The sequence below is a fragment of the Pipistrellus kuhlii genome, unplaced genomic scaffold (genome assembly GCF_014108245.1).
Source record: "Pipistrellus kuhlii isolate mPipKuh1 unplaced genomic scaffold, mPipKuh1.p scaffold_m20_p_2, whole genome shotgun sequence".
Classification (NCBI taxonomy): Eukaryota; Metazoa; Chordata; class Mammalia; order Chiroptera; family Vespertilionidae; genus Pipistrellus; species Pipistrellus kuhlii.
In genome coordinates, this window is record NW_023425515.1 from 47,675,923 (window position 1) to 47,691,635 (window position 15,713).

The 15,713-nt window shown below is 49.0% G+C and overlaps 1 protein-coding gene across 2 annotated transcripts in view; it reads left to right on the forward strand.

The window, feature by feature from the left end:
- The window catches only part of MUC4 (mucin 4, cell surface associated), a 63,101-nt gene that overhangs the window by 25,272 nt on the left and 22,116 nt on the right, over positions 1–15,713 (forward strand). For both annotated transcript variants that reach the window (XM_045583889.1, XM_045583888.1), the window contains exons 2-6: positions 10,691–10,819; positions 11,159–11,299; positions 12,611–12,744; positions 13,598–13,762; positions 14,565–14,723. In XM_045583889.1, coding sequence (XP_045439845.1) covers positions 10,691–10,819; positions 11,159–11,299; positions 12,611–12,744; positions 13,598–13,762; positions 14,565–14,723 — 728 coding nt within the window. The remainder of the gene's footprint in view (positions 1–10,690; positions 10,820–11,158; positions 11,300–12,610; positions 12,745–13,597; positions 13,763–14,564; positions 14,724–15,713) is intronic.

Consider the following 15,713-nt stretch of genomic DNA (forward strand, 5'->3'; position numbering starts at 1 on the left):
GAAGGAGTGCCAACAACATCTCCCTCTTTGAGCACCTCAACTCAGGAAACATCAGCATCTCCACAGGCTGACAACACTGAGAGCACTGTCTCCACCAAACAACCAGCAGCCAGCACCATCACAGAAATGAGCACATCAACTGCTTCATCTATTTTGACTTCAGCTGTTCCTCAGACGACATCCCATTCAGGTGAGACAACAACTTCATCCCATGCTAGTGTCAGCAGCACACCTCTGACAACCTCAGGAACCTCGCCAGCCCCAAGCTCGCCAGAAACCACTGTGGGAACAACGAAGGACATGGCAGCCACTGGAACTACAACTTCTACTGAAGTCACCTCACAATCGCCACAGACAACTGTTGAAGGTGGGCCAACAACATCTCCCTACTTGAGCACCTCAACTCAGGAAACATCAGCATCTCCACAGGCTGACAACACTGAGAGCACTGTCTCCACCAAACAACCAGAAGCCAGCACCATCACAGAAATGAGCACATCAACTGCTTCATCTATTTTGACTTCAGCTGTTCCTCAGACCACATCCCATTCAGGTGAGACAACAACTTCATCCCATGCTAGTGTCAGCAGCACACCTCTGACAACCTCAGGAACCTCGCCAGCACCAAGCTCGCCAGAAACCACTGTGGGAACAACGAAGGACATGGCAGCCACTGGAACTACAACTTCTACTGAAGTCACCTCACAATCGCCACAGACAACTCTTGAAGGTGTGCCAACAACATCTCCCTCTTTGAGCACCTCAACTCAGGAAACATCAGCATCTCCACACGCTGACAACACTGAGAGCACTGTCTCCACCAAACAACCAGAAGCCAGCACCATCACAGAAATGAGCACATCAACTGCTTCATCTATTTTGACTTCAGCTGTTCCTCAGACGACATCCCATTCAGGTGAGACAACAACTTCATCCCATGCTAGTGTCAGCAGCACACCTCTGACAACCTCAGGAACCTCGCCAGCCCCAAGCTCGCCAGAAACCACTGTGGGAACAACGAAGGACATGGCAGCCACTGGAACTACAACTTCTACTGAAGTCACCTCACAATCGCCACAGACAACTGTTGAAGGTGGGCCAACAACATCTCCCTACTTGAGCACCTCAACTCAGGAAACATCAGCATCTCCACAGGCTGACAACACTGAGAGCACTGTCTCCACCAAACAACCAGAAGCCAGCACCATCACAGAAATGAGCACATCAACTGCTTCATCTATTTTGACTTCAGCTGTTCCTCAGACGACATCCCATTCAGGTGAGACAACAACTTCATCCCATGCTAGTGTCAGCAGCACACCTCTGACAACCTCAGGAACCTCGCCAGCCCCAAGCTCGCCAGAAACCACTGTGGGAACAACGAAGGACATGGCAGCCACTGGAACTACAACTTCTACTGAAGTCACCTCACAATCGCCACAGACAACTGTTGAAGGTAGTGCCAACAACATCTCCCTCTTTGAGCACCTCAACTCAGGAAACATCAGCATCTCCACAGGCTGACAACACTGAGAGCACTGTCTCCACCAAACAACCAGAAGCCAGCACCATCACAGAAATAAGCACATCAACTGCTTCATCTATTTTGACTTCAGCTGTTCCTCAGACGACATCCCATTCAGGTGAGACAACAACTTCATCCCATGCTAGTGTCAGCAGCACACCTCTGACAACCTCAGGAACCTCGCCAGCCCCAAGCTCGCCAGAAACCACTGTGGGAACAACGAAGGACATGGCAGCCACTGGAACTACAACTTCTACTGAAGTCACCTCACAATCGCCACAGACAACTGTTGAAGGAGTGCCAACAACATCTCCCTCTTTGAGCACCTCAACTCAGGAAACATCAGCATCTCCACAGGCTGACAACACTGAGAGCACTGTCTCCACCAAACAACCAGAAGCCAGCACCATCACAGAAATGAGCACATCAACTGCTTCATCTATTTTGACTTCAGCTGTTCCTCAGACCACATCCCATTCAGGTGAGACAACAACTTCATCCCATGCTAGTGTCAGCAGCACACCTCTGACAACCTCAGGAACCTCGCCAGCCCCAAGCTCGCCAGAAACCACTGTGGGAACAACGAAGGACATGGCAGCCACTGGAACTACAACTTCTACTGAAGTCACCTCACAATCGCCACAGACAACTGTTGAAGGAGTGCCAACAACATCTCCCTCTTTGAGCACCTCAACTCAGGAAACATCAGCATCTCCACAGGCTGACAACACTGAGAGCACTGTCTCCACCAAACAACCAGAAGCCAGCACCATCACAGAAATGAGCACATCAACTGCTTCATCTATTTTGACTTCAGCTGTTCCTCAGACAACATCCCATTCAGGTGAGACAACAACTTCATCCCATGCTAGTGTCAGCAGCACACCTCTGACAACCTCAGGAACCTCGCCAGCCCCAAGCTCGCCAGAAACCACTGTGGGAACAACGAAGGACATGGCAGCCACTGGAACTACAACTTCTACTGAAGTCACCTCACAATCGCCACAGACAACTGTTGAAGGAGTGCCAACAACATCTCCCTCCTTGAGCACCTCAACTCAGGAAACATCAGCATCTCCACAGGCTGACAACACTGAGAGCACTGTCTCCACCAAACAACCAGAAGCCAGCACCATCACAGAAATGAGCACATCAACTGCTTCATCTATTTTGACTTCAGCTGTTCCTCAGACGACATCCCATTCAGGTGAGACAACAACTTCATCCCATGCTAGTGTCAGCAGCACACCTCTGACAACCTCAGGAACCTCACCAGCCCCAAGCTCGCCAGAAACCACTGTGGGAACAACGAAGGACATGGCAGCCACTGGAACTACAACTTCTACTGAAGTCACCTCACAATCGCCACAGACAACTGTTGAAGGAGTGCCAACAACATCTCCCTCTTTGAGCACCTCAACTCAGGAAACATCAGCATCTCCACAGGCTGACAACACTGAGAGCACTGTCTCCACCAAACAACCAGAAGCCAGCACCATCACAGAAATGAGCACATCAACTGCTTCATCTATTTTGACTTCAGCTGTTCCTCAGACGACATCCCATTCAGGTGAGACAACAACTTCATCCCATGCTAGTGTCAGCAGCACACCTCTGACAACCTCAGGAACCTCGCCAGCCCCAAGCTCGCCAGAAACCACTGTGGGAACAACGAAGGACATGGCAGCCACTGGAACTACAACTTCTACTGAAGTCACCTCACAATCGCCACAGACAACTGTTGAAGTAGTGCCAACAACATCTCCCTCTTTGAGCACCTCAACTCAGGAAACATCAGCATCTCCACAGGCTGACAACACTGAGAGCACTGTCTCCACCAAACAACCAGAAGCCAGCACCATCACAGAAATGAGCACATCAACTGCTTCATCTATTTTGACTTCAGCTGTTCCTCAGACGACATCCCATTCAGGTGAGACAACAACTTCATCCCATGCTAGTGTCAGCAGCACACCTCTGACAACCTCAGGAACCTCGCCAGCCCCAAGCTCGCCAGAAACCACTGTGGGAACAACGAAGGACATGGCAGCCACTGGAACTACAACTTCTACTGAAGTCACCTCACAATCGCCACAGACAACTGTTGAAGGAGTGCCAACAACATCTCCCTCTTTGAGCACCTCAACTCAGGAAACATCAGCATCTGCACAGGCTGACAACACTGAGAGCACTGTCTCCACCAAACAACCAGAAGCCAGCACCATCACAGAAATGAGCACATCAACTGCTTCATCTATTTTGACTTCAGCTGTTCCTCAGACGACATCCCATTCAGGTGAGACAACAACTTCATCCCATGCTAGTGTCAGCAGCACACCTCTGACAACCTCAGGAACCTCCCCAGCCCCAAGCTCGCCAGAAACCACTGTGGGAACAACGAAGGACATGGCAGCCACTGGAACTACAACTTCTACTGAAGTCACCTCACAATCGCCACAGACAACTGTTGAAGGTGGGCCAACAACATCTCCCTCCTTGAGCACCTCAACTCAGGAAACATCAGCATCTCCACAGGCTGACAACACTGAGAGCACTGTCTCCACCAAACAACCAGAAGCCAGCACCATCACAGAAATGAGCACATCAACTGCTTCATCTATTTTGACTTCAGCTGTTCCTCAGACCACATCCCATTCAGGTGAGACAACAACTTCATCCCATGCTAGTGTCAGCAGCACACCTCTGACAACCTCAGGAACCTCGCCAGCCCCAAGCTCGCCAGAAACCACTGTGGGAACAACCAAGGACATGGCAGCCACTGGAACTACAACTTCTACTGAAGTCACCTCACAATCGCCACAGACAACTGTTGAAGGAGTGCCAACAACATCTCCCTCTTTGAGCACCTCAACTCAGGAAACATCAGCATCTCCACAGGCTGACAACACTGAGAGCACTGTCTCCACCAAACAACCAGAAGCCAGCACCATCACAGAAATGAGCACATCAACTGCTTCATCTATTTTGACTTCAGCTGTTCCTCAGACGACATCCCATTCAGGTGAGACAACAACTTCATCCCATGCTAGTGTCAGCAGCACACCTCTGACAACCTCAGGAACCTCGCCAGCCCCAAGCTCGCCAGAAACCACTGTGGGAACAACGAAGGACATGGCAGCCACTGGAACTACAACTTCTACTGAAGTCACCTCACAATCGCCACAGACAACTGTTGAAGGTAGTGCCAACAACATCTCCCTCTTTGAGCACCTCAACTCAGGAAACATCAGCATCTCCACAGGCTGACAACACTGAGAGCACTGTCTCCACCAAACAACCAGAAGCCAGCACCATCACAGAAATGAGCACATCAACTGCTTCATCTATTTTGACTTCAGCTGTTCCTCAGACGACATCCCATTCAGGTGAGACAACAACTTCATCCCATGCTAGTGTCAGCAGCACACCTCTGACAACCTCAGGAACCTCGCCAGCCCCAAGCTCGCCAGAAACCACTGTGGGAACAACGAAGGACATGGCAGCCACTGGAACTACAACTTCTACTGAAGTCACCTCACAATCGCCACAGACAACTGTTGAAGGTGGGCCAACAACATCTCCCTCCTTGAGCACCTCAACTCAGGAAACATCAGCATCTCCACAGGCTGACAACACTGAGAGCACTGTCTCCACCAAACAACCAGAAGCCAGCACCATCACAGAAATGAGCACATCAACTGCTGCATCTATTTTGACTTCAGCTGTTCCTCAGACGACATCCCATTCAGGTGAGACAACAACTTCATCCCATGCTAGTGTCAGCAGCACACCTCTGACAACCTCAGGAACCTCGCCAGCCCCAAGCTCGCCAGAAACCACTGTGGGAACAACCAAGGACATGGCAGCCACTGGAACTACAACTTCTACTGAAGTCACCTCACAATCGCCACAGACAACTGTTGAAGGTAGTGCCAACAACATCTCCCTCTTTGAGCACCTCAACTCAGGAAACATCAGCATCTCCACAGGCTGACAACACTGAGAGCACTGTCTCCACCAAACAACCAGAAGCCAGCACCATCACAGAAATGAGCACATCAACTGCTTCATCTATTTTGACTTCAGCTGTTCCTCAGACCACATCCCATTCAGGTGAGACAACAACTTCATCCCATGCTAGTGTCAGCAGCACACCTCTGACAACCTCAGGAACCTCGCCAGCCCCAAGCTCGCCAGAAACCACTGTGGGAACAACCAAGGACATGGCAGCCACTGGAACTACAACTTCTACTGAAGTCACCTCACAATCGCCACAGACAACTGTTGAAGGTGTGCCAACAACATCTCCCTCTTTGAGCACCTCAACTCAGGAAACATCAGCATCTCCACAGGCTGACAACACTGAGAGCACTGTCTCCACCAAACAACCAGCAGCCAGCACCATCACAGAAATGAGCACATCAACTGCTTCATCTATTTTGACTTCAGCTGTTCCTCAGACGACATCCCATTCAGGTGAGACAACAACTTCATCCCATGCTAGTGTCAGCAGCACACCTCTGACAACCTCAGGAACCTCGCCAGCCCCAAGCTCGCCAGAAACCACTGTGGGAACAACCAAGGACATGGCAGCCACTGGAACTACAACTTCTACTGAAGTCACCTCACAATCGCCACAGACAACTCTTGAAGGTGGGCCAACAACATCTCCCTCTTTGAGCACCTCAACTCAGGAAACATCAGCATCTCCACACGCTGACAACACTGAGAGCACTGTCTCCACCAAACAACCAGCAGCCAGCACCATCACAGAAATGAGCACATCAACTGCTTCATCTATTTTGACTTCAGCTGTTCCTCAGACGACATCCCATTCAGGTGAGACAACAACTTCATCCCATGCTAGTGTCAGCAGCACACCTCTGACAACCTCAGGAACCTCGCCAGCACCAAGCTCGCCAGAAACCACTGTGGGAACAACGAAGGACATGGCAGCCACTGGAACTACAACTTCTACTGAAGTCACCTCACAATCGCCACAGACAACTGTTGAAGGAGTGCCAACAACATCTCCCTCCTTGAGCACCTCAACTCAGGAAACATCAGCATCTCCACACGCTGACAACACTGAGAGCACTGTCTCCACCAAACAACCAGCAGCCAGCACCATCACAGAAATGAGCACATCAACTGCTTCATCTATTTTGACTTCAGCTGTTCCTCAGACGACATCCCATTCAGGTGAGACAACAACTTCATCCCATGCTAGTGTCAGCAGCACACCTCTGACAACCTCAGGAACCTCGCCAGCCCCAAGCTCGCCAGAAACCACTGTGGGAACAACCAAGGACATGGCAGCCACTGGAACTACAACTTCTACTGAAGTCACCTCACAATCGCCACAGACAACTGTTGAAGGTGTGCCAACAACATCTCCCTCTTTGAGCACCTCAACTCAGGAAACATCAGCATCTCCACAGGCTGACAACACTGAGAGCACTGTCTCCACCAAACAACCAGAAGCCAGCACCATCACAGAAATGAGCACATCAACTGCTTCATCTATTTTGACTTCAGCTGTTCCTCAGACGACATCCCATTCAGGTGAGACAACAACTTCATCCCATGCTAGTGTCAGCAGCACACCTCTGACAACCTCAGGAACCTCGCCAGCCCCAAGCTCGCCAGAAACCACTGTGGGAACAACGAAGGACATGGCAGCCACTGGAACTACAACTTCTACTGAAGTCACCTCACAATCGCCACAGACAACTGTTGAAGGTGGGCCAACAACATCTCCCTCCTTGAGCACCTCAACTCAGGAAACATCAGCATCTCCACAGGCTGACAACACTGAGAGCACTGTCTCCACCAAACAACCAGAAGCCAGCACCATCACAGAAATGAGCACATCAACTGCTTCATCTATTTTGACTTCAGCTGTTCCTCAGACCACATCCCATTCAGGTGAGACAACAACTTCATCCCATGCTAGTGTCAGCAGCACACCTCTGACAACCTCAGGAACCTCGCCAGCCCCAAGCTCGCCAGAAACCACTGTGGGAACAACGAAGGACATGGCAGCCACTGGAACTACAGCTTCTACTGAAGTCACCTCACAATCGCCACAGACAACTGTTGAAGGTGTGCCAACAACATCTCCCTCTTTGAGCACCTCAACTCAGGAAACATCAGCATCTCCACAGGCTGACAACACTGAGAGCACTGTCTCCACCAAACAACCAGCAGCCAGCACCATCACAGAAATGAGCACATCAACTGCTTCATCTATTTTGACTTCAGCTGTTCCTCAGACAACATCCCATTCAGGTGAGACAACAACTTCATCCCATGCTAGTGTCAGCAGCACACCTCTGACAACCTCAGGAACCTCGCCAGCCCCGAGCTCGCCAGAAACCACTGTGGGAACAACGAAGGACATGGCAGCCACTGGAACTACAGCTTCTACTGAAGTCACCTCACAATCTCCACAGACAACTGTTGAAGGTGTGCCAACAACATCTCCCTCTTTGAGCACCTCAACTCAGGAAACATCAGCATCTCCACAGGCTGACAACACTGAGAGCACTGTCTCCACCAAACAACCAGCAGCCAGCACCATCACAGAAATGAGCACATCAACTGCTTCATCTATTTTGACTTCAGCTGTTCCTCAGACGACATCCCATTCAGGTGAGACAACAACTTCATCCCATGCTAGTGTCAGCAGCACACCTCTGACAACCTCAGGAACCTCGCCAGCCCCAAGCTCGCCAGAAACCACTGTGGGAACAACGAAGGACATGGCAGCCACTGGAACTACAACTTCTACTGAAGTCACCTCACAATCACCACAGACAACTGTTGAAGGTGTGCCAACAACATCTCCCTCTTTGAGCACCTCAACTCAGGAAACATCAGCATCTCCACACGCTGACAACACTGAGAGCACTGTCTCCACCAAACAACCAGCAGCCAGCACCATCACAGAAATGAGCACATCAACTGCTGCATCTATTTTGACTTCAGCTGTTCCTCAGACGACATCCCATTCAAGTGAGACAACAACTTCATCCCATGCTAGTGTCAGCAGCACACCTCTGACAACCTCAGGAACCTCGCCAGCCCCAAGCTCGCCAGAAACCACTGTGGGAACAACGAAGGACATGGCAGCCACTGGAACTACAACTTCTACTGAAGTCACCTCACAATCGCCACAGACAACTGTTGAAGGTGTGCCAACAACATCTCCCTCTTTGACCACCTCAACTCAGGAAACATCAACATCTCCACAGGCTGACAACACTGAGAGCACTGTCTCCACCAAACAACCAGCAGCCAGCACCATCACAGAAATGAGCACATCAACTGCTGCATCTATTTTGACTTCAGCTGTTCCTCAGACGACATCCCATTCAGGTGAGACAACAACTTCATCCCATGCTAGTGTCAGCAGCACACCTCTGACAACATCAGGAACCTCGCCAGCCCCAAGCTCGCCAGAAACCACTGTGGGAACAACCAAGGACATGGCAGCCACTGGAACTACAACTTCTACTGAAGTCACCTCACAATCGCCACAGACAACTGTTAAAGGTGTGCCAACAACATCACCCTCTTTGAGCACCTCAACTTTGGAAACATCAGCATCTCCACAGGCTGACAACACTGAGAGCACTTTGTCCACCAAACAACCCGCAGCCAGCACCATCACAGAAATGAGCACATCAACTCCTTCATCTTCTCCAAGTGGCATTATTTTGACTTCAGCTGTTCCTCAGACGACATCCCATTCAGGTGAGACAACAACTTCATCCCATTGTAGTGTCAGCAGCACAGCTCTGACAACCTCAGGAACCGCGCCAGCTCCAAGCTCGCCAGATAGCACTGTGAGAACTACTTTGGACATCTCAGTTTCTGTAAGTGCAACTTCTACTGATGTCACCTAAGTATCCCCACCCTCAACTGAAGTAGGTGTCCTAGTAACAGTCTCCTTTTGGAGCACCCCAACCTAGGAAACATCAGCATCTCTACACGCTACCTCTCTGCGATCAGTGAAACCACCAAACAACCCGAAAACAACGACTTCCTCGAAATGAGCATTTGAACCCCTTTACCTTCAAGTAGTAGAAATATTCTTACATCATCTTTACCTCAAAATACATCTCATTCTTTTGAGACAACCGGTGAAACTCATTCTATTGTTATGCCCATTTTCTCATCTTGAAAAAAAATGATGCCAGCACCAATCTCAGCATACTTCACTGTATTGACAATAAGAACATTTCTCTTTATTTCTACAGCTTCTATTTCACTCACCTCATTTGTGTTTGTTACAACTTAAATAGACAACCAACAGCACTGTATTCCAGCACCTCTATCCAGGAAACATCAACCTTCTTCAGAACCAGAAGACAGAGAGCTCTGACTTTACCAGACTCTCGTCAACCTGCCTTAGTATAGCAATTATCACTTTTCTTATTCTTACCAATTGGGCACAACCCTGCAGTATTTCTTTTTGAGAAGCATCTCCTTTAAGTGAAATATCACTTCTGTTTCTTCCTGTGTCAGCCATACTCTTCTGACATCAGAATTATGATAATACCTCCCTGAGCAGAAACCACTGTAGGAAAATCAGAGTTTATGTCACTGTCTATAACTGCACCTTCTACTCCTGCCACCTCTCTTTCTACTTTCACCATAGCGTCCACTGGTGGAGAAGCTCTGGCAACACTCTCAAGCTCAGTCATTCAAGAAATCTCGACTACATAGCTCATTCCCACGGTTGTGTCTGTTAGTAACTCCCTGAGAAATATCATGCACGTCCAACAGCCTCAGTAAGCAAGTCAGGCACACCCACCACTGAGCATCTTGCAATAATTAAAGGGTAGCCTCTACTACCAACCCTACTACAAGACAAACATATATGAGTTCTACAAATAGTTGTGACAGTGTAGCTGGATCCACACTGATATTTTCTTTTCCATACACATTTTTTCATCTCCATCTATATAACCTACCCTTCCATCAAGATCACTCCTGATACTTCTTCAGCACCTAAGTATTCTAAGAGTACCTTGCCTGTACCACAGCCATCGATAGGCTCTGCTTTCTCTGATTCTATTTCTTCTGGTAATGTGCACAAAATTCAGACCATATTGAGCTCCTATACTTCAACCAGTAATTCTTCATTCTCTCAATCAGCTCCTGACCCTGCAGTCACCTGGAGCTCCACCACCATATTCCCAGGTCGTCCCACACCTTCATCTGGTACTAGTACTTTCCCACCATCCACAGCATTCTTGAGTTCCACTGTGAAGACTGAGACATCAGGTAGGTGGAGACTTAAGTGTCTCTCTCTCTTACAGTGGCTGCATTGGCTCAATGTGGCCTAGAGGAGCACTTGAGAGAGAATGGTGAGTTAACATTACCAGTCTAGGATTGAGGTCAGATCCACAAAGGGTAAGGTAATTGAGGGTGTGGTGGGTGACAATTCCCTCTGCCCTAAAGACAACTGCTTATCTGCAGAGAGAGGTTTGGGTATGACCAGAAGAAAGATAAGATAGTTTCTAGTTGTTTCTTCCAGCTCCTAAAGTCTGTGTCTTTTTTTTTTTTGTCTCTGCTACTGTCTAACTGTAAGACCCACTCCCGTCTTCTCTTCCTTCATTCCAGGAGCAATCACAACTTCACTGGTGACAGACAGTATGAGAAGCACAGCAACACCACTACTCTCAACAACTGTCCAGAACCTTACAATCTCAACTCCCAGCACACACCCAACAACTGCCCCAATCCCTGTGAAGCCTGAGAAAGGTGAGTTATGCCCCGTAGATCTGGAACCTTTCCACCTGGGATGCAGAGGATTGAGCTAGATGTGGAGCTTGTAGTTGTGGCAGATGGACTGGATATACCAATAAGAGCCTTTGTGGTTATTTCTGTGGACATCTCCACTGCCCCTTCTGGGCCATGGGAAGGTGAGCTATTCTCCATATCTCCTTTAAATGGTGATGTAACTGAATGCTTAGTCTCAGCCTGCTTGCTCACAGACTGCTCTTTCACATCAGAAGGGCCTCATGAGGGACAATGAGACAGCATCAGAGTTGGATGCCGAGGGTTGGCATTGTACATGGCACTGTGGTAGGTAGTGAAGACAAAAATGATCAAGGTGCTGTTCAGCAAGAGACAAATATGCTGTCTCAGTAGGTGCAATTGAGGAATAATCCCAGGGTATTAGGCAGACTCAATGAAAGGCCCCTAAGAATGTTTATGTGTCAGGGGTGAAGGGGAGGGGGTTAGGGGGACATTTTAAGGTGAAGAGGTGGTTTCTAGAAAGAATTAATAGGAACTGGGGAAGAAGAAATACTCCAAGCCAGCAGGAAGATGTTGGAATAAAGATGTAGATGTGAGAAGTAGTCTAAATATAGCAAGGGGAAGAGATCCCCAAAACATTTGGGATTGCTGGAAGTAAGACGAAGAGTGTTGAGAGGTGAAGCTGTGATATAAGGGAAGCTTGTATATAACAGGAACCAGGGAGGAGGTGGCTAGATTTGCATTTATGGATGTTGGCTGGGATGGGGGATGAATTTGCAGGAGGCCAGGAGAGCAGTGTAGCGACTGCTGTGTATTCCAAGCAAGACTGAGTGAGTATGGAAAGAAGGAGATCCATTTGAGAAATGTTTAGGACAAAGTTTCTCAAACTACCCAAGAACCTCTAAGGAGTTCTAGGATAAATTCTAGGGGGTCTTCAAGTTTATCTAGAGAAATGCCATCTTAGGAAACAAGTCTCATTCTATGAAATGGTCTTTCAATTACTCCTCTTCACTGCCTCGGAGGAGTTTTGTCTTTTCACCCTTAAAAGAATTTTAAATGCCATAACAAATGCAGAATAATGTGCTGGTATGCTGACAGCAGGACCTGGTTTTTCCAAACTGGGGAAGGATGACAGTATGAATTAAAGTGGTAAAATGAAGAGGTGGGTTAAACGCAAGTGGGAAGGGGGAGAGGGGAGGATTTGATGGCTCCCAGTTAGGGAACCAAGAACAGGGTAGAGGATCATCTGGGGGGATTCTCTGGGGATCCCAGTCAGTCCGTGAGAACTTCCTGCTCTTCTTTGTTTTGGCCCAGGTGTTCCCCTCTTCCCCTATGGGCCACATGCTCAAGACCAGGAGTTTGTGAAGAGGAAGGTGGACTTCACCTCGCCGCTCTTCAAGCCCCAGATTGGCTTCCCTTTTGGCTCCACTCTCCGAAATTTCCTCTACGTGAGTCCCAGGCTGCAGCCCAAATGGCAGGCTCTGTGACCTGTGTTCCCAAGGCCCCACTTCCCTCTCCAGGGCTCCGCGATGGCCCAGTGACTGTGACTGAGATCCTGATGGAAAAGAAGGGAGAATGAAAGCAACACTGTTGGGCTCCTACTGTGTTCCTGCCTCTGGCTTAGTTTGCGTTCACAATCTTTACTATCAGAGTGTTAGCCAAGGTAGACATGAATCTAGACAAGGCTCGCCTTCCCACATAAACTAAAGTGTCTATCTCAGTAATGAGATCCCAGGGACCAGTGAGCTTTCTTCTGTTTCTACAAGGCCATTTATATGAACAGGAAGCTCTACTTGGGAAACAATGAAGGCATTTTACATTTTCTGTAATTATTTCTCGGTTCCCTGGTCCAGGTACCCATGAGTCCTGGAGGAGAGTTGGAAAGACAGTCATGGCCCCTGGGGCTCTCAGTGAGGGGGGCTGAGTCAGGACACAGTGTGCGACTCAGTGATGGGTGAGGGTTTCGGTCCTTTTAGCCCCATCTGATGTGGTACCAGCTTCAGGATGGAACCTCAGGGATTTACCTACAGGGGTCTGCTCTGTGACAGGCTAGCCCATAGACAGGGCCTGATGCTAAGCAAGACAAAACTTACACCTTAGGAAGGATTTAGGACTAGAAGAATGTCCTGCGGGTAGACTATTTGTGTGAGAATTAAGTAAAGGGGCTCTCTCTCCGGCTGGCAGAGAGATGGATGGCATGACCTTCCAGAGGTTATTGACATCTCTAAAGCTCTACCCAGAGAGGCATTTGGGGGTCCCAAGGCTGCTCTGAATGTTAACCGAAAGAACCTTTGTGCTCAGTTCACAGATAACGGTCAGATCATTTTCCCGGAGTCAGAGTACCAGATTTTCTCCTACCCCCACCCTCCTCCTGGAGGCTTCTCAGGCAGGGACCATCTGGCTGTGGTGGCTCCATTCTGGGATGATGCTGATTTCTCCAGCCACCAGGGGACCATATTTTACAAGGTGGGCCTTTCAAAGTCTGGCATTCAGGATCCTCCAGAAACCAAGAAGGGGAGACAAAGGGCAGTGTGGGAAGGTGCATGTGTTACTGCTGCCAGAGCCAGGCTCAGTGTGGACAGGGAGTGGTGCTTAAATATGAGCTTGGGAGGAGGCACATTAGGACTATTACATAAACTCAGGAACACCCTGACACAACCATGAGAAGACTTGCAGGTGACAGGGACGGGGGTTGGCAATCCAGAGTTTTAGTTCAGGATAAGGTTGTAGGGGGTCTTTCCTAATAAGCCTGAGTCAAGTTGGACCTCTGTGTGTGCTGCTGGATTGGGTTAATGATTCCAGTCAGTGGGAGCACATAATGAAAGCTCCTGCAGGCAAATGGGGACTGTGCCCCTGCCAGGGACAAGGTGCTATAGAAGGTCAAAAGATGAAGAAACACATGCCTGTCCTCAAGGAGTCTTGGTGGGGCATGGGGAAGTTCAAATGGGCAGAGGTGGCCTTGCTGTCCAAGCCATTTGCTTGAATTCATGCAAAGCCATTTTGTGCTAAGAGATACATGAGTTCAAGTCCAGAAGACGGGTTTTTGGGCCTTGACTCTCCACTCCACACACCCTAGGCCTCCCTGCTACTGAATTTGAATTAATCTTCAGATCCAAGGAACAGACTGAAAATGTAGGCCTGGGAGAGGGAAGGATGTCAGATGTGGGTAGACTAAAGTGATCAGGATTACCATGCAGAAAGTAGGGTCCCTCAAGGGTGTTGAGATGGGGCCCTCATTTCCTTGTCCTTAACTGCCTTCCTTTCCTAGGAATACGAGACTCTTTACAATGACAACAAACCACTGATAGTCCAGCAGGTGGAGTCTTGGATTGAAAAATTTACAAACACCTGGAACTACAAAGCCAAGTGGACCCTAAAAGTCACATGGGTCAATGCCCCTGCCTATCCTGCCCAGTGGACCTTCGGGGTGAGTGACCCATGGACAGCTCTCTGCGAACCACCTCGAAGTCGGACTTCCTAGAATCCTAGGCAGGGGCCAACCTTCTAATACCCTCTCTGACCTCTAAAACCCAATCTCCAGGCCAGATTGCTGATTACAGCACTCCTGCCCCCACCCCGATGCTGAGCACTCACCATGCACCAGGCGGCCCCAACCCCTTACGTTCACGACCTCAGCAGCCCAGAGCACTGGGTATTAGGAGGTTGAAGTTTAGGAAACGGAATTTCTGTAAATCAAATGGCTGGCTATTGGCAATTTTATATGGTTCAACCTGATAATATTATTCACATTTTAGAGATGAGAAAGATGATGGTTAGAGAGGTGAAGCCACTTGCTCAAGGTCACCTCGCGAGCAAATGACAATTTCTGGCCTGGAACTGAGGTTTTCCTAACGTCAAATGCTGGCTCTCACTGTAATGCCTTCCAAGGGAAATGGGCACACCACACAGTCTCCCTGGTCTTCCCTCTGGGAACTCACAGCTCCAGCAGTCAGAAGTCCTCCTTTGTGGCTGTCCTAAAGTCACGTGTCTCTTCGTTGGTTCAACAAGTTCACTGGTTACCTGCTTTGTACAAGCACAGTGCTTGGCACTCGCCTTTAGAGAACCTGCCATCTCACCTGTGGTTGTCCCCGCTGTTCCTGTTGAGGAGACATGTGGACAATGTCCTTAAATATCCCCAAGGAACCTAGAATAGGCTTCTTCCAGCTCTCTGGTGTCTTGGCTAACCTCTCGGGTTTCTGATTCTTTCTTATACAAACTGTCTTCCAACTGGTTCCTAACCCAGAGCCTTTTATCACCCTCCCTGGAAAGAAATCAGAAAGAAGGCAAATCTACCATGCTAGGTGCTTGACACCACGGGTGAAAGGTGCCCTACACACTGCCAAACTTGTCAGCGTGTTAAGCCCATGCCTTTTCTCCATGTAAGCCAGGAAAAGAGACCGTGTGCATCGAGGCAGGG